Below are 22,410 nucleotides of genomic sequence, written 5' to 3'. Positions count from 1 at the left end.
GCTTAAACCAGAATTTCCCTGGTGTGTAATAGCGAAGATCTGAATTGCTTTCTAGTGTCAAGAATAGCCCATTCTTCATCCATCCTGAAGTTAACCATATTCTGTACATATTTTGAAAATAAGCAAGGATAAATCTGTTTGATCTCCCAGTGTTTCTGCATATGTGATTATTTTTAAAAGAATTCTGTATTTGGACCAGAAGCCATAGGTGGCAACAGTAGGGTGACAGTGTATAGTTATTGACCGTGACAACCCAGTTCTTCTGCCTGCTCACCACAGACATTTACCAGCCCCTGCAGCTCTCTGATCCGGTCAACATCTCTGTGAGACTCTCAACTTACAAAGATTCAGTGAGTCAGATTCTAAAAGGATTAACCCTCACCTAAGCCCCAAGGTCACTGCAGTTTCTTCCCCGGGAACATTAAAGAGGAGAACTCAGAGGTCACTTTTCTGGTCAGCCAACTCCTGGGACCCCTAAAAGAAAACTTGAGGAGTTTTGGCCTAAGGAACTACCCATTTTTAAATTTTTTAAAATTATTTTTTGATGGTCTCAGGTTTATTATAAATTGGTGGAATCATTTATTGTCAAAGAATGAATTGCTCTTGAGAGAAGGTTTACAAAGGAAGACACAAGTTCAAATAGAACTTATTTCCCCACACATATCCTGAAAATACTTATATTCCATTGATAAAATCCATTAAGGCTCTGTCACTATATCCAACATCCTACTCTAATTTTCTGAAACATTAACATATACAATTATTTTTAAAATTTCCTAAGAATCTGAAAAAAATAGATATATGTCTATGTATAACTGAATCACTTTGCTGTACATCGGAAACTAACACAACATTGTAAATCAACTATACTCCAATATAAAATAAAGAAAAAATAAAATGTCCTATGATGCAAGACACTAGGTATTAAAATAAAATTCTTTTTCTTTGTTAATGCACTCATAGCCATCTTTATTACATGTATTTTTAAACACTTCCCTGTATGCATTATACACACATTTCTTATCACATCCATTACCTGAAATAACACACTTATCAAAGTGGCATTTACATAACACACTTTAAAAAAATAATTTCTATTTTTTTAATGAGATCTAATTGACATATAACATTGTGTGAGTTTAAGGTGTACAATGTGTTGATTTGATTCATCTTTATATTACAATATGATTACCATCTTTGTGTTAGTTAACACTTCTATCATGTCACATAATTATCATCTTTTTTGTGGTGAGAGCAATTAAGATCTAGTCTCTTAGCACCTTTGAAGTTCATAATACAGTAATGTTGACTGGGATCACTGTGCTGTGCATTAGATCTCCAGGACTTATTTGACCATTAGTTACAAGTTTGTACCTTATACAATATCTCCCCAATTCTCTGACCCCAATGCCCTGGTAATCACCATTCCACTCTCTGTTTTTATGAGCTTGGCTATTTTAGATTCCACATGAGTGATATCATACAGTATTTATCTTTCTCTGTCTGACTTATCTTACTTAGCATAATACCCTCAGGGTCCATCCTTGTTGTCCAAATGGCAGAATTTCCTTCTTTCTCTGACTGAATAATATTCCATTGTACCACATCTTCATTATCAGTTCATCTGTTGAGGGACATTTGGGTTGTTTCCATAGTTTGGTGCACAAAGGTTTCCTTTTCTCCACATCCTCATCAGCACTTGTTATCTCTTGTCTTGATGGTTAGGCATTCTAATGGGTATGAGGCAATATTTCACTGTGATTTTGATTTGCATTTTCCTGATGAGTAGTGATGCTAGGCATCTTGTTATGTACCTGTTGGCCATTTGGGTGTCTTCCTTAGAAAAATGTCTACTCAGTTCCTCTTTTTTTTTTTTTTTTTTTTTGCGGTACATGGGCATCTCACTGTTGTGGCCTCTCCCGTTGCGGAGCACAGGCTCCGGACACGCAGGCTCAGTGGCCATGGCTCATGGGCCCGACTGCTCCACGACATGTGGGATCTTCCCGGACCGGGGCACAAACCCGTGTCCCCTGCATTGGCAGCTGGACTCCCAACCACTTCGCCACCAGGGAAGCCCAGTTTCTCTATTTTTTAATCAAATTGTTTACTCTGTTTTTTGTTATTGAGCTGTATGATTTTCTTATATATTTTAGAGGTGAACCCCTTTTCTGATCTATGGTTTGCAATTATCTTCTCCCATTTCATGGGTTGCCTTTTCATTTTGTTATTGTTTTTGTGGCACAGAAGCTTTCTAGTTTTGATGTAGTCCCACCTGATTATTGCTTTGAACTATCCATTATTATAGCAACATTTTGGTAAACTTTAGCATTGTCTCAAGATCAATGCTTTTATTTTTAAAAGCATTAAATGAGCGTGATTTATTTACCTTTTGAGGCTATCACATATACCGTCTGGAAGGATTCTCAAAACTATTCTAATTCAACAATTGCACCTTGAAGGTCATGACGTCTGAGGGACAAGGTGAGAGTATTTTGATGCACGCAAATACTCATATTACAGTGTGCACACACGTATAGACACATGCTTGTGTGTGCATGTGCACATATGTACACTCATGCATATACACACATGCATACTCTTGCACGTTTGTATATTCATACACACATGTGCTCACACACAAATGCACACAGTACAAGTTCAGGGCCCCAGTTTTGATCAGCCACCCGCTACCCACCCATAAATCAAGGTGTAAATAGGTGGGGATGGAAAAGATAGTGATAGCCATCCATCCCCCCCAGTCCCTATATCCAGGCCTGACCTTGACTTTTTTGTAAGATAAAGTTCTTGGCCTTCTTTTGTAAAATAAACTTCTCTCTTCTTTCCCTTTCCCAGGTGCACAAGTTTTCACTCTCCAAATAAGATAAATGATAGATTAGTTTAAAATAAATCTTCATATATACATTAAGTTTATTTTAATTAGTTGATTAATCAAAAATAAAAAGTCAAAGCATTCATTTAAAATGAATTCAACCCAACTTTTCTTTGGTTTGAGCCTCACCTATGTTCAGGGATTGTGTTTTAGGTTTAAAAATTAAAAGCAAATGAGGAGGTCATAGGAAAGTCTTACATAGCCAAGAGGCAATGTTTGATTTTATCATGATTTAAGACTTGCAATTATTAAAATACTTTTTTGTGGTCAATCTGAATTCCTTTTTTTAAACATAGTCTTTATCTCTTTTAGGAAGAAAAGCCCCACAATTACCCTCTATTAAAACAGAGTAAAGGATCCAATGAAAGTAATTAAGATTTTATTAAAGAAATTTTAATAAACCAATTACTGCTTATGCATATGGATGATCTCAAGGAAAAAAGCCATCCTGTGCCTGAAACAAAAATAAACTATATTTGAAATATATCTAGTATATATAACTAGTTATTTAAATGTCTTCTCAACTAAACCTACTGTCAGAATTATGCTGGGAACAGCAGTAATTTTATACTGATAAAGGAAAGTTATTGAATACATATAATTAGAGGAAAAATGCTATAAAACAATTTTATTACAGATTATAATCTGGAAGAAATTACCATATTTTCATCAGGTAAATTAAAATTTGCTAGTGACCATCAACCAAAATGCTAAAACATTTTTATGTTACTTTCGGGTAAGAATAAATGAGGTGGCTTGTTATGGATGCTGAGTACCACTGTGAATTCAGCTTATTCCACAGTTTTTCCACAAATTAAAATTTTAATATTACCTTGGCTAATGTAGAATTATCAGGGAATTAATATAAGAAAATTGCCCAAATGATGCACTAGAAATAAGCCTTCTAATGCTAAACTGATTAATGTTTTTTAGTGGTAAAAATTTTTCTCTACTCGCTAAAAGTAGAATTTCTATAAAGTCAAGGGTTATACTTCCAGGTAAATAACATTTTTGTGTTCTCACTGGGATTTGTTACTTTTTAACGTTACATCTTGCATCTGCTATTTTATTCTTTCAAATCATTACTTCATTTTGCTAACAGTAGAATACTTTTAAAATGTTCACTGCTTGGAGCACACATCATCCTATAAAGGTCATATCAGCCAATTATCAATTCTTGTAATCACTTAACACTGATTAGGTGAGCACCTAATGTGTGTCAGAGCATATTCTGTGTGCTATATGTGTTCTGTACGCTCTGAACACTCAGGGTCCTTGCCTTCATGTCTTGGCTGGGACCTTGTGGGGAAGAACAGTGAATGAATGATAGAAAAGCAAGTAATGAAAAAGCACGGGAATGGGGGGCTGGGGGAAGGAGAGAAATAGGTGAGGGAGAGGGTAAGACATACGAACTTTCAGTTACAAAATAAATGAGCCACAGGTATGAAACGTACAGTGTCGAGAATATAGTCAATAATTACGTAATATTTTTGTATGGTGACAGACGACAATAGGCTTATGGTGATCATTTCAAAATGTATGGAAATATCAAATCACTATGTTGTGTAACAGGAACTAACATAGTGTTGTAGGTCAATTATATTTCAAAAACAAACTCATAGAAGAAGATCAGATTTGTGGTTACCAGCAGCAGAGGATGGGAGAAGGGGGAATTGGATGAAGGCAGTCAAAAGATGCAAACTTCCCATTATAAGTACTAGGGTTCCAACATACAACATGATAAATGTAGTTAATGCTACTGTATGTTATATGTGGAAGTTGTTAAGAGACTAAATCCTAAGAGTTCTCATTACAAGAAAATTTTTTTTCTATTTTGTTAATGTGTCTTTATGAGGTGATGGATGTTCACTAAACCTACTGTGGTCATTAATTCATGGTGTGTGTAAATCGGATCATTATGCTGTACACCTTAAATTCACACAGTGCTGCCTGTTGATAACATCTGCATAAAACTGGGGGAAAAACGAAAAAGCATGGGAAATATGAGATGTGATGCGGTCTCTGCTGAAACCTAACATAGGAGATCTGAGAGCAAGAGTCTGGGAAGGTAGTTTAGGCAGATCCAAAAAAGCTTCTCTGAGTTTAGCACATTTAAGGTATATGTGAACAGAAAGAAGGATCAGCCTTGGAGAGTGTTCCAAACTGAGAGAGCGGCAAGGCCAAGAAATGTGAGTTACCAACGAGCTTGTTGTCCAAGGAGAAGAAATAAGGCGACAATGACAACAGCGTAATGAGTTGCAGTGATGTCAGAGCCATGAGGGCAGGGACTTTTTGTTTTGTTCACTAATGTTCCCACTGTATCCAGCAGAGCCTGGTCCTCAATATGCACAGACTGGGTAAATGAATGAAACAAAGGATCTGATTCAAAATGAATTTAGAGAATTAGGGAAAAAGGCCTGATCATGAAACGACAGTCAGAAGTTTAACTTTATTTGAAGCATGACAGAATATTTTAAGGGATGTGTGGTAGACTGAACAATGGCCCCCCGAAGATGTCCACCGTCCTAAATCTCAGAGCCTGTGAATGTTATCTTCCATGGTAAAAGGGACTGTGCAGATGGGATTAAGTTAAGGATCTTGAAATGCGGGAGATTATCCTGGATTATCTAGCCAGGCTCAATGTAATCACAAGTGTCCTTGTAACAGGGAGGGAGGAGGATCAGTCAGAGAAGAGGATTTGATCATGGATGCTGAGGTTGGAGTGATGCAGGCTTCAAGCCATGGAGCGTGGGCAGCCTTTAGAAGCTTAAAAAGACAAGGAAATTCTCCCCTGGAGCCTCCAGAAGGAGCACTGCCTGCTGGTCCATTATAGACTTCAGACCTCCAGAACTGTAAGACAACAAATGTGCCTTATTTTAAGCACTACACTTGCGGTAACTTGTTATAGCAGCAATAGGAAACTAATACAAGATTATTCCAAATTAAAGAAAGCGTTTGGCCATCTCATAAGTCACAAACATGAAGAGGGATACCTTTTTAAAAGTTAAATATCATTTGTCACCTAAATTAAAATGCATTTTAAATCTAGTTACAAGGTGGAGCTGGATTCCCTTCCTGTATCTCCTGTACTCTCACAGTGGACTTTAGGAGAGGATGGAGGGCTTGTAGCGAAGGAGAAAAGCAGTGAATCTAAGTCAGAATGAGGGGTGTAACTAGAGCTGTAAAGGGAAAAGAGTCCAGCAGACAGAGGGAAAGGAGAGGAAAGGGAAAGGAAGGGATATTAATTACCGTTGCTGCATAACCAATTACCCCCCCCATTTAACAATTTAAAACAACAGACGTTTATCCCATACAGTGTCTGAGCGAACCCAGGAGTGGCAGGTTTGCGTGTTTCTGGCTCAGGGTCCCATGCGGATGAGGCTGTATCATCTGAAGGCTTCACTCGGGTTGGAGGGTCCACTTCCAAGATGGCTCCCTGCTGGCTACTGGCAGGAGGCCTCCGTTCCTCTCCCCATAGGCCTCTTCTCGTACTGCTTAAGGGTCCTCACAGGGTGACGGCAGGCTCTCCCTCCAACAAGCAACCCCAGACGCAGCTGGGCGGGAGCCGCAGTACCTCTTCCCTGACCTCGTCTCAGAAGTCACTCAGTTATCGCCTCCATATTCTGCTGGTCAGAAGCGAGGCACTAAGTGCAGCCCTCACTCAGGGGGAGGAGGGTTGGCCTCCTGCATTTGAAGGGAATGTCAGAAAACCACCCCAGAAGGAGAGGGAGGAGGGAAGAGAAATTTGAGCAAAACACCTATTTCTCCTCTGTTCACAGAGAATGCCTAGATATGTACGTTTTTCTCCACTAATCTCTCTCCCTTTGTCGGGGACTAATGGATGTGTGTGTGTGTGTGTGTGTGAATGTCTGTGTGTGAGCGTGTGTGTGTGTGTGTGTGTCAGTGTATGTGTGAGTTTGTATATGTGTGAATGTGTGAATGTGTGTATGTGTAAATATATTGTGTGAGTGTGTGTAGGTGTGAGTGTGTGTGTATGTATGTGTGAGTATATGTAATATGTGTGTGAATGTGTGTGTAGATGTGTGTGAGTGTGTGAATGTGTGTGTGGATGTGAGTGTGTGGATGTGTGTGCATAGATGTGAGCGTGTGAATGTGTGTGTGCATAGATGTGAGTGTGTGTGTATGTGAGTGGGTGAATGTGTGTGTGTGTAGATGTGAGTGTGTGTGTGTATCTGTCTGGCAAGACAGGTGTAGGCTTCCCAGCTTTTTCCCACTTTTGACTCCTACCAGACATACCCACCTTTATCTCAGCGTCCCCAGAGACTGCTGATTCTACACTCAAGCTTGTCTCTGTGTCCAGATAATCTAACCAAAACTCCAGGTTTGGAGGGCACCCTGCAACTAACTGGTTTGCTGAATTCCCCCAAAAGAAATTCTGCCATGTTGCATCCACTTGACCAAGTCCTCATCCAAGCAGAGGTAGTAAAGCTGCCCCTGACCAGAGATCTGCTGCGTTTCTTGTAAGTCCAGGAAGCACACGTGGGCTGCAGATAGAAACTGGGATAGAAAGTTCAGAGATTTGGGTCAAGTACTGTGGTAAGTTCATTGGAATGTGAAACACAGATGGAGCCGTCTGGAAAGGCAGAGGGAATGTGAATAGGAAACTTCTCTCCATGCCCGATTCGGAATTAGGTTACACTAATTAATGAATTAATGAGAAAGGTAATGCAGAGAACAGCCCAATAAAGAGTTACCTGAAATGCCATCTTCTTTCCCATCCTTTTCACTTCTTGTCTGATATTAGATTAGGCCTTTACCTTTTCTTGATTTCCCCCCTTTCCTTTCCTACCTCTTTTCTGTTTGTTAGGAAACAGTAAAAATTGCTTTATTATCATAGAATGCCTTTAGATTCTTTTAAATTCATTGCATGGAAAAATGCAAAAGTCTTTTACTATTTAGTCTTTAAAGGAAATGTATTTTATAGCAAAATATGCCACCCATATTTTAAAACATTTACAAGCCTCAGTTTTCATGTACTGGCATTTTCAAATCAGGATTTAGGAATGAGAAAAAAATCGTTTTGTGTCTGCATAGGTGTGTTGTGTACTTAGAAAAACAGAATAACCTATAATGGAAAAGAATCAGAAAAAAAAATATATATATATAAGTGAATCACTTTGATGTACACCTGAAACTAATGCAAATATTGTAAGTCAACTATACCTTAGTTTAAAAAAGAAAAACAGACACAAATGCTTTAATGTGATATTTTTCAAAGTTATCCTCAAATATGGTGTAAATTTCATTTAAGTGTGCTTTTATTTATCTATTTATTTTTTTGCGGTACGCGGGCCTCTCACTGTTGTGGCCTCTCTCGTTGTGGAGCACAGGCTCTGGACGCACAGGCTCAGCGGCCATGGCTCACGGGCCTAGCCACTCCACGGCATGTGGGATCTTCCCGTACCGGGGCATGAACCCATGTCCCCTGCATCAGCAGGCGGACTCTCAACCACTGTGCCACCAGGGAAGCCCCTAAATGTGATTTTTTTTAACAAAGTTTTTTTTTTGTTTGTTTGTTTTGGGGGCTGCCTTGGGTCTTTGTTGTTGCATGCCGGCAGCCATTGGTGGCTACTCTTCATTGCGATGCACAGGCTTCTCATCATGGTGGCTTCTCTTGTTGCGGAGCAAGGGCTCTAGGCGCACGGGCTTCAGTAGTTGTGGTTTGTGGGCTCTAGAGCACGGGCTCAGTAGTTGTGGCACACGGGCTTAGTTGTTCCATGGCATATGGGCTCTTCCCAGACCAGGGCTCGAACCTGTGTCCCCTGCATTGGCAGGTGGATTCTTAACCACTGCACCACCAGAGAAGTCCTAAATGTGCTTTTTGTAAACTGAAAACTGATCATTTTACTAGGAAAAGAAATACTGTTGTTAGACTACAAGTGAATGAAAGTACTCATTTTGATTATTTTGATTACCCAAAATTCAGTAAAATGTTTCCTAATGGGATGAATAAAAAAAAGCTTCATATATTATTTAATTCAAAATAAATGCATGATAATACTCCTAGCATTTCACATCTGTCCAAGTCAGAATATATTTTGAGCAACTTCTGTGTACCAATAAGCATTTTTTTATACAGTCAATTTAGGGTTCTAATGGCAAGGTAAACATGCACACATAAATGTATAGAAAATGATCCACATACTAACACAGAGGTGCACAAGATTTTTCTGTAAAAGGCCAGACAGTAAATTGTTTAAGCTTGTGAGCCATACTGTCTCTGTCACAAAATCTCAGCTTTTCCCTTGTAGGACAGAGGCAGCCATAGATAATATGTAAATGAACAGTCAGGGCCATGTTCCAATAAAACTTTATTTACAAAAACAGGCAGGCAGGATTCGCCCTCAGTCCAATCCCCTGTACTGAAGGACTAGATTTATACATTCTCAGCACCAAAACCATTTTGTTTCCTTTGCATTTACCTAAATAAAATTTCCAGCAAATGTTCTTTGAAAGGCCAGTGGAAAAGTTTGTCTCTAAAGTCACATTTTTTATAGAACTGATTTAAAACTGTTATTTTAGTTATTAACAAGCAAATATCATTAATTTTCAGGTTAGTATTATTAATACCTTTGGATAGTTCAACATGTGCAATGCAGGAAACTAATAAAACAAATTTCAGAAATAAGTGAGTTCTGTTTATTCATAACATGATAAATGAAACACAACCTCATTTTAAAATCTATTGAAAGCTTATTAAACAAGTAAAGTGGAAGTTATGTTTCTAAAGATGACTATGATATTTTATTCTCAGTATCTGCAGTGATGGTGTCTTTTTAGGTTAGTCTTGAGGGAAATGCAGTCTTTCTTTCATATGAAAAGAGAATATTATTCTTTGTTGTAGTTTTTTTTACCTTTAGGTGTACAATTTTGAACAACAAAAGGAGTAATTATTTTAAAAGCATCTTCAAATGATATTATACCGTATATGTAATTCTTAAGGCCTTTTCTAAAGTTAATCCCACTTTAAAGTCTCTTTGTCTATTGTTGACACGCCCTCCCCTTTCTCCTGCTTTCTTTGTTGTTAACAATCTGTAGGCCCTCCATGAACATTGTTTTCAGAGAAAAGCTTACAGAACTGTCACAAGTGACACTAAATTTACATTTCGTGTTGACCTTGTTATCATCAGACCTGATACTAGATTCTTGAAAAGTCCTGCACAATGTTGGCTAGTTCTATATGGAAACTAAGTGAATCAAACAGACCACAGGTGCATATTGAGGTCCTGGATGAAACAAAGATGTCTCACTAGTCTATTTCAGATGCCTTACTAGCCCATTTCAGATAACTTTCACAGATCTTTGGTCTTGGTTAGAATTTGGGTACTTGAGTCCATTGTACTAATTGTGGACGGAAGCCTAGTTGGTCCTCAATTCCATCAGCGCTCTCAACCTCAGTTACTCTCCACGATGGAACAAACATAATCATGTTACAGTTCCTCTGCCTACCTGTCAGATTTTCACAGCACTTTTGTAATGGCTTCACACAGGTGCTCTAAAATGAAGGGCACGCCCTAGAACACGTGCTTACACCATCTTTGTCCCTCCTGCCTGTGCTCTTAACTGGGGAAAACAGTGGCCATCCAAAAGCTCTGTTTGTGTGTATCTTGCAGGAGTCCTTTGGAACCTTTCATCTTGCGATGCACTCAAAATGCCGATCATACAGGACACCCTGGCCGTGTTGACCAATGCCGTGATCATCCCCCACTCAGGCTGGGAAAATTCACCTCTTCAGGACGATCGGAAAATACAGCTGCATTCCTCACAGGTGCTGCGAAATGCCACTGGATGCCTAAGGTGAGTCCCGTGTCGTTGCTACCTCCCTCTGTCAACAGGTGCTTTTTGTTTCTGTAACTTTAATTGCTGTTTTGCTAAGGATCAGACTGTTTTGGAATACTGATATGGCAGCAGGGTGCAAGAAACTGGCGAAGATCATTTCTAATGAGGTACTGAAGAGGTATATGCATCTTCCACTGTCCTCTACCTACCCCAGTATTTGACTTATTTATCTTTTCTTAAGTCTTAGGCAAAAAAATAAACATTTTCATTCCAACCAAAAATAGTTTTCTTTCACTGAAAACAATAGTTAACAGTCATTTCCCTGTTGTAATATATCATGCATCTTGAGTAACCAGGCAGACCAATTGGTTAGAAGAAGAGCCTATGACAAATACATAGGGATCTAGTTAACTGTCTCCAGTAGCTATTTTTATTTTTTAGAAATTTTCAATGTGACTGCAAGAGCCTGTATTTCTTGAAAATAGCTCTTTAATAAGGACTGTGGTGTGAAATGTCTTTTTTAAATAATAATAGTAGCAAATGTGTTGTAATTATCTCCCAATGCCTTCTTACAAAACTCATCACCCGGAAATCTCTTGAGATGTTTTAGATGTTTTGTTTAGTTTTTGCTCTCAGAAAAGAATGTAATCATCAATGTATACTTCTTCCAGACTCTAGAAACTGTGTTCCCAAGGATGTTGTACGTTGTACCAAAGTGGGAAATCTCTGCCGGTTAAACTTAATGATAGGATGGGTGTGATTTAAAATACCTAGTCAAATAATCTATATTTCAAAAGTAAAATGTACAGAATTGCTTGAGCTTGGCTGCCTCAAAGCTGCCATTTCTCTTACAGTTGATCAGTTTCTAGGTATAAGAACCAGTCTCTACTGGAGAAGGAACAGAATCGCCTTGGTGACATTAATAATAATGATCTCATGAATATTTATAACAGTGCTCTCAGCCTGCAGTCTTGAGAGGGGTGTGTGTGTTTGTGTGAATGGGGCATGCATAAAGGGAGATAAAGATAGTTGGCCTCCATAAATATCAGTGTGCATTCATGGGCAGGAATAGGAAACCCTCTGACAATTTTGCTTTTCCTCAAGGTCATGAAATAATGATCTTTTGACATGATTTCTCTGGATAGGCTCCTCCATAAGTCAAATTTACAGTTTTCTAAACCCCACTTTTGAGACGTCCATCTTATATAACCTCTTAAATTCTATTATCCTTCAGAAACCTCCTGCCCCGCCAGCAGAAATATAACTCTTCCAAAGTTAAACTATAAGCACTTCTGACCCTTCTTACCTGATTTTTCTACTTCAGTTATATGCAGCTGTTACAAGTAATTTTCCTTTCTTAACATCCTTGACTTGTAAAGAGTGTCATTGTTCCTAATGAAGATTGTGGAAGGAAGTGCCTCAGAATCAACTGTATACATATAGTCTGTAAAGATCTGCTAAGTTCCATCAGTTAAAATTCTCTCTGGATAATATAGTAACATAACTATATATTCATGATGTTTGACGTAAGGATGAAGGATACTGATATGTGAGCATTCAGCTTCACTTGATGAAAAGTCAGATGAAGAAACCAGACTAGTGTCAGTTCACCGGCCCCCTTTGTAGGTTATCTGGCCAAGTTCACACACACAGGCTTGAGCGGTGCTGCTTCTGCTGCCAGCCAGGATTGACCACATCACAGGAAGCAAAAAGGAGGACATCTGATTTAGGAAGTGTTTCATGTAGCCTAATGGGTTTTTTTCAGTCCAGTTGAAACCAGGTTTAGGGTTTTCCCACTTTCCAGAGTTTATCATGTGAATGACAAAGCAAGATCTATCAAAATATGATGAATATTTCACTTCCCTCTTAATTCATTAAGCTCCTTCTGTTGCCAAAACTTGGCCTTTGTTCACTGGTGCCAAATAGACATGCAGAGACAGAGTTTTGGGAGAGGAAGAAAGAAATAGCTTTATTGCTTTGCCAGGCCAAGGGGACCACAGCGGGCTATTTCCCTCAAGACAGTGTGTCCCACACGGGAGGGGGTAGTGAGGGGTCTTATGGTGTTCAAGGAGCAGGGCGTGGTCAGCTCATGGACATTCCTCTGATTGGTTGGTGGTGAGGTAACTGGGAGTGAGCATCATCAACCTTCTGGTTCCAGCCAGTCTGGGGTCTATGTGCTTTGTGGGCAGCGTACAGTTAACTTCTCCCACCTGGTGGGCGTTTCAGTATCTGCAAAACAGCTCAAAGGACATGGTTCAGAATATCATCTATAGTCCTTGGGGAAGAACTAAAGGTACTTGACTTTGTTTAATGGCTAAAGTATTATTATTTTGTCTTGCTTGCCTGTTTTCCTTTCTTTTTGCATTTTCTCACTTCTCTGATTAAATTTATTCTTTGGCTAAAGTTTTTCTCCAGACAAAAGGCAGGTGGACGACATGGGTGGGAGTCTATTCCGGGAAGACCTTACAGTGTCCCGCTCGGTTACACTTCCCTTCTTACAGAAAGAAATATAATTTTTTCTCTCTTATTTAAATGTGTTTATGAATCAGTTTACATTAGTGAACAGGTTGGACTAAGAGAGGAAGAAAATAGCCTTGGGAAGGAGCCAAAATGAACTTATCAAATGAAGACTCAACAGATAAAAGATTTCAAAAAATGTCTACTATTACCATTTACTTAGAACCAAGTTGGAAACACACCAAAACAGTCGTAAATATTTATATCATGATGGAAGATTCTACATATTAGTATGTGAGGTTGTAGTTACATTCTTAATTTTTTCAACAAAACCTAGATCTTTATTTACCGTAAAGAAATTACTATGTATGCTGTTCCTGCCTTTCAGCAGTTTCATCCATGAGCATTTGCTAAGTGCCTGCTGTGTGCCAGGGAAGGGCCAGGGAGGCCGAAATAAACATGGCAACCTCTTCTGCCCTTCAGAAACTCCTCTTCTACTGGAAGACAGTGGTACCCATACAATGAGTCCTAGTGTTATACCTTAGTATAATATAAAGCTATGATTAGGATAGTATAGAAGGAAAACCTGGGGAAGGAGTGGCTAACTCAGTGAGTGTGGTCACAAAACGTTTCAAGAACCAGGTGAGACTGGATTCAAGCAGAGAAAGGGCATCACCAATCAATGCTTTGGGAGATGCTCGAGGCCAGAGGAACAGCAGGAACACCCTGACGCTGACATGGGAGAACTAACTCCAGAATCTGCAGGCAGTCTACAAACCTAGCAGACTTTAGGAAGTGCAGCTTGTTTAGTTGTTTCATTCCAGGTGATAAAGGGCATTCAAAGCAGAGCTAAGAAGAATAGACTTGAGTCTGTGAGGAACAGAGAGCTATGGCGAAGCTTTGACCAAGAGAACACAATGATCAGCTATGACTGGGAGCAATTTTACAGGACAGAGTAGAAGCGGGTAGGGAGGGGAGAGGTGACATTAAGAGCAGAGCTGTGAATTGATGGGCTGCCCAGCAGGCTTCATTTCTAAGGTACCTCCTGTAGACAACAGTAAATATCAATATTTTGTTCGATTCGATTAATTTAACCATCACTGATTTGTAGCTATGAGAACTATCTCCATAGCTGTTGTAGTTCTGCTTTTTATCTTGGAATTTTTTTCTTCTTTTTAGTCATACTATTCTTATTAAAATGGTAACTTCGATATCTTATCAAATGTTAGAGAAGTTTTATGACACATACCATTATTTATATGTAACTGAGGTTTAATAAATCAAATCCCAAAAACAAAAGGATTTCAAACACATATAACTATGCTAAATTATGGATAATGCAGTAGACTCAGCAAAAGTACTCCTGGAACTGCAGAAATGATTTAAATATAGTCCTCAAAATGTAAATTAATAACCAGATCATCTCAATTTATAAATCAGATCTGGGCTTATACCTTTGCAGGGAACAATTTTTTTTCTATCACAATATTTAGAAAGAATTTTGTTCTTTGGTGCTTCTTAAAGCAGAAAATAAACTCACAGCATTTGTTCTTCTAGTCATTTTTCTGTATTAATTATATATTTTATATGAAAAATGATACAGTGAATTTGTACAAGAAGATGATAGAGCGGGTTTGTGTAATTTTTGCATACCTTGATCTGGTCCATTAATTTATAGCTTTAATCTTTTTTTCACTTTTAAAGATATTTATTGTTTTCTTTCAAATTTTATAAGCAATACATGTTTATTGCTGACTACTAGAAATACATGCAAGCATAAACTAATAATTAACAGTCACCCATAATCCTCACCTCCCAGAGATAACCATCATTAGCATTTTTATACATTTCCTCCCAATGTCTACATATCTTTCTACTCTTTTTTTTTAACATCTTTATTGGAGTTTAATTGCTTAAAATGTTGTGTTAGTTTCTACTGTATAACAAAATGAATCATCTATAAGTATACATATACCCCCATATCCCCTCCCTCTTGAGTCTCTCTCCCACCCTCCCTATCCCACCCCTCTAGGTGGTCACAAAACACCGAGCTGTTCTCGCTGTGCTATGCAGCTGCTTCTCACTAGCTATCTATTTTACATTTGGTAGTGTATATATGTCAATGCTACTCTCTCACTTTGTCTCAGCTTCCCCTTCCCCATCCCCGTGTCCTCAAGTCCATTCTCTATGTCTACATCTTTATTCCTGTCCTGCCCCTACGTTCATCAGAACCATTTTTTCTTTTTCTTTTTAGATTCCATATATATGTGTTAGCATACGGTATTTGTTTTTCTCTTTCTGACTTACTTCAGTCTGTATGACAGACTCTAGGTCCATCCATCTAACTACAAATAGTTAAATTTCCTTTCTTTTTATGGCTGAATAATATTCCATTGTATATATGTGTCACACACATCTTCTTTATCCATTCATCTGTCGATGGACACTTAGGTTGCTACCATGTCCTGGCTATTGTAAATAGAGCTGCATTGAACATTGTGGTACATGACTGTTTTTGAATTAAGGTTTTCTCAGGGTATATGCCCAGTAGTGGGATTGCTGGGTTGTATGGTAGTTCTATTTTTAGTTTTTAAGGAACCTCCATACTGTTCTCCATAGTGGCTGTATCAATTTACATTCCCGCTAACAGTGGAAGAGGGTTCCCTTTTCTCCACACCCTCTCCAGCATTTATTGTTTGTAGATTTTTTGATGATGGCTATTCTGACTGACGTGAGGTGATACCTTATTGTAGTTTTGATTTGTGTTTCTCTAATGATTAGCGATGTTGAGCATCCTTTCATGTGTTTGTTGGCAGTCTGTATATCTTCTTTGGAGAAATGTCTATATAGGTCTTCTGCCCATTTTTGGATTCGGTAGTTTGTTTTTTTGATAGTGAGCTAGATGGGCTGCTTGTATATTTTGGAGATTAATCCTTTGTCCATTGCTTCATTTGCAAATATTTTCTCCCATTCTGAGGGTTGTCCTTTCGTCTTGTTTATGGCTTCCTTTGCTGTGAAAAACCTTTTCAGTTTCATTAGCTCCCATTTGTTTAGTTTCATATTTATTTCCATTTCTCTAGGAGGTGGGTCAAAAAGGATCTTGCTGTGATTTATGTCATACAGTGTTCTGCCTATGTTTTCCTCTAAGAGTTTAGAGTGTCTGGCCTTACATTTAGGTCTTTGATCCATTTTGAGTTTATTTTTGTGTTGGTGTTGGGACTGTTCTAGTTTCATTCTTTGACATGTAGCTGTCCAGTTTTCCCAGCACCACTTATTGAAGATGCTGTCTTTTCTCCATTGTATATTCTTGCCTCCTTTATCAAACATAAGGTGACCACACATGTGTGGGTTTATCTCTGGGCTTTCTATCCTGTTCCACTGACCTATATTTCTGTTTTTGTAACAGTAACATACTGTCTTGATTACTGTAGCTTTGTAGTGTAGTCTGAAGTCAGGGATCCTGATTCCTCCAGCTCCGTTTTTCTTTCTCAAGATTGCTTTGGCTATTCAGGGTCTTTTTTGTTTCCATACAAAATGTGAAATGTTTTGTTCTAATTCTGTGAAAAAAAATGCCATTGGTAGTTTTATAGGGATTGCATTGAAACTGTAGATTGCTTTGGGTAGTATAGTCATTTTCACAATGTTGATTTTTCCAATCCAAGAATATGGTATATCTCTCCATCTGTTTGTATCATCTTTAATTTCTTTCATCAGTGTCTTATAGTTCTGCATACAGGTCTCTTGTCTCCCTAGGTAGGTTTATTCCTAGGTATTTTATTCTTTTTGTTGCAATGGTAAATGGGAGTGCTTCCTTGATTTCTCTATCAGATTTTTCATCATTAGTGTATAGGAATGCAAGTGATTTCTGTGCATGAATTTTGTATCTCGCTACTTTACCAAATTCATTGATTAGTCCTAGTACTTTTCTGATAGCATCTTTAGGATTCTCTATGTATAGTATCATGTCATCTGCAAACCATGACAGTTTTACTTCTTCTTTTCTGATTTGTATTCTTTTATTCCTTTTTCTTCTCTGATAGCTGTGGCTAAAACTTCCAAAACTATGTTGAATAATAGCAGTGCGAGTGGGCAACCTTGTCTTGTTCCTGATGTTAGAGGAAATGGTTTCAATTTCGCCATTGAGAATGATGTTGGCTGTGAGTTTGTCATATATGGCCTTTATTATGTTGAGGAAAGTTCCCTCTATGCCTACTTTCTGCAGGGTTTTTATCATAAATGGGTGTAGAATTTTGTGGAAAGCTTTTTCTGCATCTATTGAGATTATCATATGGTTTTCTCCTTCAATTTGTTAATATGGTGTATCACATTGATTGATTTGCACATGTTGAAGAATCCTTGCATTCCTGGGGCAAACCCCACTTGATCATGGTATATGATCCTTTTAATGTGCTGCTGGATTCTGTTTGCTAGTATTCTGTTGCGGATTTTTGCATCTATGTTCATCAGTGATATTGGCCTGTAGTTTTCTTTTTTTGTAACATCTTTGTCTGGTTTTGGTATCAAGGTGATGGTGGCCTCGTAGAATGAGTTTGGGAATGTTCCTCCCTCTGCTATAATTGGGATGCATTTGAGAAAGATAGGTGTTAGATCTTCTGTAAATGTTTGATAGCATTTGCCTGTGAAGCCATCTGGTCCTGGGCTTTTCTTTGTTGGAAGATTTTTAATCACAGTTTCAGTTTCATTGATTATGATTGGTCTGTTTATATTTTCTATTTCTTCCTTGTTCAGTCTTGGAAGGTTGTGCTTTTCTAAGCATTTGTCCATTTCTTCCAGGTTGTCCATTTTGTTGTCATATAGTTGCTTGTAGTAATCTCTCATGATCATTTGTATTTCTGCAGTGTCAGTTGTTACTTCTCCTTTTTCATTTCTAATTCTGTTGATCTGAGTCTTCTTCCTTTTTTCTTGATGAGTCTGGCTAATGGCTTATCAATTTTGTTTATCTTCTCAAAGAACAAGCTTTTAGTTTTATTGATCTGTGCTATTGTTTCCTTCATTTCTTTTTCATTTATTTCTGATCTGATCTTTATGATTTCTTTCTTTCTGCTAACTTTGGGCTTTTATTGTTCTTCTTTCTCTATTTGCTTTAGGGGTAAGGCTGGGTTGTTTATTTGAGATGTTTCTTGTTTCTGGAGGTAAGATTGTATTGCTATAAACTTCCCTCTTAGAACTGTTTTTGCTGCATCCCATAGGTTTTGGGTCATCATGTTTTCATTGTCATTTGTTTCTAGGTATTTTTTGGTTTCCTCTTTGATTTCTTCAGTGATCGCTTGGTTATTAAGTAGTGTATTGTTTAGCCTCCACGTGTTTGTTTTTTTCACAGACATTTTTCCTGTAACTGAGATCTAGTCTCATGGTGTGTGGTCGGGAAAGATACTTGGTACGATTTCAGTTTTCTTAAATTTACCAAGGCTTGATTTCTGACCCAAGATATGATCTATCCTGGAGAATATTCCATGACCACTTGAGAAAAATGTGTATTCTGTTGTTTTTGGATGGAATATCTATAAATATCAATCAAGTCCATCTTGTTTACTGTATCATTTAAAGCTTGTGTTTCCTTATTTATTATCATTTTGGATGATCTGTCCATTGGTGAAAGTGGGGTGTTAAAGTCCCCTACTATGAGTGTGTTACTGTCGATTTCCCCTTTTATGGCTGTTAGCATTTGCCATATGTATTGAGGTGCTCCTATTTTGGGTGCATAAATATTTACAATTGTTATATCTTCTTCTTGGATTGATCCCTTGATCATTATGTAGTGTCCTCCTTTGTCTCTTGTAATAGTCTTTATTTTGAAGTGTATCTTGTCTAATATGAGTATTGCTACTCCAGCTTTCTTTTGATTCCATTTGCATGGAATATTTTTTTCCATCCCCCCACTTTCAGTCAGTATGTTTCCCTAGGTCTGAAGTGGGTCTATTGTAGACAGCATATATATGGGTCTTGTTTTTGTATCTATTCAGCCAGTCTGTGTCTTTTGGTTGGAGTGTTTAATCCATTTACATTTAACGTACTTATCAATATGTATGTATGTTCCTATCACCTTTTTCTTAATTCTTTTGGGTTTGCTTTTTTAGGTCTTTTCCTTCTCTTGTGTTTCCTGCCTAGAGAAGTTCCTTTAGCATTTGTTTTAAAGCTGGTTTGGGGGTGCGGAATTCTCTGTAAAATTGTCTGTAAAGCTTTTAATTTCTCTGTCAAATCTGAATGATATCCTTGCTGGGTAGAGTAATCTTGGTTGTAGGTTTTTCCCTTTCATCATTTTAAATATGTCCTGCCACTCCCTCCTGGCTTGTAGAGTGTCTGCTGAAAGGTCAGCTGTTAACCTTATGGGGATTCCTTTCTATGTTATTTGTTGCTTTTCCCTTGCTGCTTTTAACATTTCTTTTTTGTATTTAACTTTGATCGTTTGATTTATATGTGTCTTGCTGTGTTTCTCCTTGGATTTGTCCTGTATGTGACTCTCTGTGCTTTCTGGACTTGATTAACTATTTCCTTTCCCATGTTAGGGAAGTTTTCAAGTATAATCTCTTCAAATATTTTCTCATACCCTTTCTTTTTCTCTTCTTCTTCTGGGACCCCTATAATTCGAATGTTGGTGCACTTAATGTTGTCCCAGAAGTCTCTGAGACTGTCCTCAATTCTTTTCATCCTTTTTTGTTTATTCTGCTCTGCAGTAGTTATTTCCACTATTTTATCTTCCAGGTCACTTTTCCGTTCTTCTGCCTCAGTTACTCTGCTATTCATTCCTTCTAGAGAATTTTAAATTTCATTTAATGTGTTTTTCATCATTGTTGCTCTTTAGCTCATCTAGGTCCTTGTTAAATGTTTCCTGTATTTTCTTCATTCTATTTCCAAGATTTTGGATCATCTTACTATCATTAGTCTGAATTCTTTTTCAGGTAGACTGCCTATTTCCTCTTCCTTTGTTAGGTCTGGTGGGGTTTTACCTTGCTCCTTCATCTGCTGCATTTTTCTCTGTCTTCTCATTTCGTTTATCTTACTTTGTTTGGGATTTCCTTTTCACAGGCTGCAGGTTCATACTTCCCATTGTTTTTGGTCTCTGCTTTCAGTGGGTGAGTTTTGTTCAGTGGCTTGTGCAGGCTTCCTGATGGAGGGGACTGGAGCCTGTGTTCTGCTGGTTGGGGCTGGATCTTGTCTTTCTGGTGGGCAGGGCCACGTCTGGTCATGTGTTTTCAGGTGTCTGTGAACTTAGTGTGATTTTAGACAGCCTCTCTGCTAATGGGTGATGTTGTGTTCCTATCTTCCTAATTGTTTGGCATGGGACATCCAGCACTGCAGCTTGCTGGCCATTGGGTGGGGCTGGGTCTTAGTGTTGAGACAGAGATCTCTGGGAGAACTCTCACTGACTTATATTTCGTGGTGCTAGGAGGTCTCTGGTGGTCCAATGTCCTGAACTTGGATCTCCCACCTCAGAGGCTCAGGCCTAACAGCAGGCCTGAGCACCAAGACCCTTTCAGCTACATAGATATGTTACAGGGTCTTTTTCCACCTAGGGGCTTGGCCAGGATTTCAGGCAGTGGGTTCTGAGTCCAAAAATTTCCTCTATTTGGGAACTTGCCAAACACAACACAGGAGAGGCTTCAATATTTTCTTGGAGTTGGATTTGCTTGTACTTCTCCCATTGCCACAAGAAAACCTTCCCTGAGTAGCTGCTGCTCCTTTATCCTAATTCCCCAAATGAACACTATTTTTACTCTTGAAAGTTACTAAATTGTATAAAAATGCCTCAGTTGTATGTTATAAGTCTTTTCCAATGTGTCATAACCATCACTATCATATTCCATGAAATCAGGCTAAAACATAAGCATGTGATTTAGGACCTTGTTTGTCTGGTAAAAGGAAACAATAACTTGCATTTGTTCTACAGAGTGTGCTGTGTGTGTGTGTTTGTGTGTGTGTGTTTAAGGAATTCTTAACAAACTCTGGAAGTGAAATGTGACTACTTTGGTATAAACCAAGTGAGTTGTCACAACCAGCAAACAATTCAATTCCCTTGGTGTGATTTATGGGTATTCCACTGGGTCAAGGCAAAGAAAATTAGTAACCGTTAGAAAATAAACTGTGTACAAAATATTTCTTACTACTGAACTTCTCTTCCTTTTTTAGATCTTCTTTATTAGGGAACCATCTTGAAAACTGAGGCATTATTGTCAAGGACCATTCTGTTGTCTAAAATTCTTTTAAATTATTTCCTTTTATATACTTCAGTTATAGAAATTCTCCAAAGCCTTTGTTGGGAGTTAAATATAATTTAGTCCTTGACATACTCATACATTTTATAAATTTGTTTTGAGATCGTATTTTTCTCATTACCATTCATTATCAAACAATACTTTGTATTAAAAACAGTACAGGGCTTCCCTGGTGGCGCAGTGGTTGAGAGTCTGCCTGCCGATGAAGGGGACACGGGTTTGTGCCCCGGTCCGGGAAGATCCCACATGCCACAGAGCGGCTGGGTCCGTGAACCATGGCCGCTGAGCCTGCGTGTCCAGAGCCTGTGCTCCACAACAGGAGAGGCCACGACAGTGAGAGGCCCACATACCGCAAAAAAAAAAAAAAGTACAAGAAGCATGATAGCGTGAGGTCGCTATTTAATATATTTAATATGTGAGATGTCAGTTAAGTTGGATTCAGTATCTGTCCTCAGGTGACGTTATCCCTGCTATTTAGTTGGAATAGGAAGTCTCCTTTCTCAAGAAATGTGGAGAAATTGAAGATGGGAGCTGTGTGTGTGTGTGTGTCTGTGTGTCTGTGTTTTGTGTGAGTGTATGGGGGGGCAATTTGTTCATTCAGTCATTGCAAGTTATGACCTGGCAGCATAGTAGATATTCATTAAATCATTTTATGCACTGTGAATAGAGACACGATTTTTATGTAAAATTAAAGTGAGTATTTTTATTCATAAAATTCCTGACTTTCAAGAACCAGGAAGTTCTGCTTTGAATACATCATTCATCCTCGTATTTATTATAAGTTCAAAAGCTCATGGGTAGTAAGTCATGAAGCCAGTGTTTTCACCCACATCCTGACTCCTGATCTAGACCAGCCCCACTATAGCACACTGAGGGGAAATATAATGTTATGTGAGATGAGATTGCAGATCTGTGCTAGAGCAACCCAAACAAACACACGACCAGTGAATGGCCAGCACCCTTCTTTGTGCTATTTCTTTTAATTGGCTTCTCAACATTTATCAAGTGACACCCACTTAGCCAACATCC

General features: G+C 38.4%; 1 protein-coding gene across 2 annotated transcripts in view; it reads left to right on the top strand.

Annotated features, from left to right (window-relative positions):
• CTNND2 (catenin delta 2) overlaps nucleotides 1–22,410 on the top strand; it is a gene marked incomplete at its 5' end in the record, with an annotated part of 962,722 nt that overhangs the window by 763,958 nt on the left and 176,354 nt on the right. For both annotated transcript variants that reach the window (XM_081231805.1, XM_081231804.1), the window contains one exon: nucleotides 10,525–10,708. In XM_081231805.1, the coding sequence (XP_081087931.1) occupies nucleotides 10,525–10,708 (184 nt within the window). The remainder of the gene's footprint in view (nucleotides 1–10,524; nucleotides 10,709–22,410) is intronic.

This window comes from Mesoplodon bidens (genome assembly GCF_964165515.1).
Source record: "Mesoplodon bidens genome assembly, chromosome: 4".
Lineage (NCBI taxonomy): Eukaryota > Metazoa > Chordata > Mammalia > Artiodactyla > Ziphiidae > Mesoplodon > Mesoplodon bidens.
The sequence above is the reverse complement of the archived record's forward strand: the minus strand, read 5'-3'. Positions and strand labels throughout refer to the sequence as shown.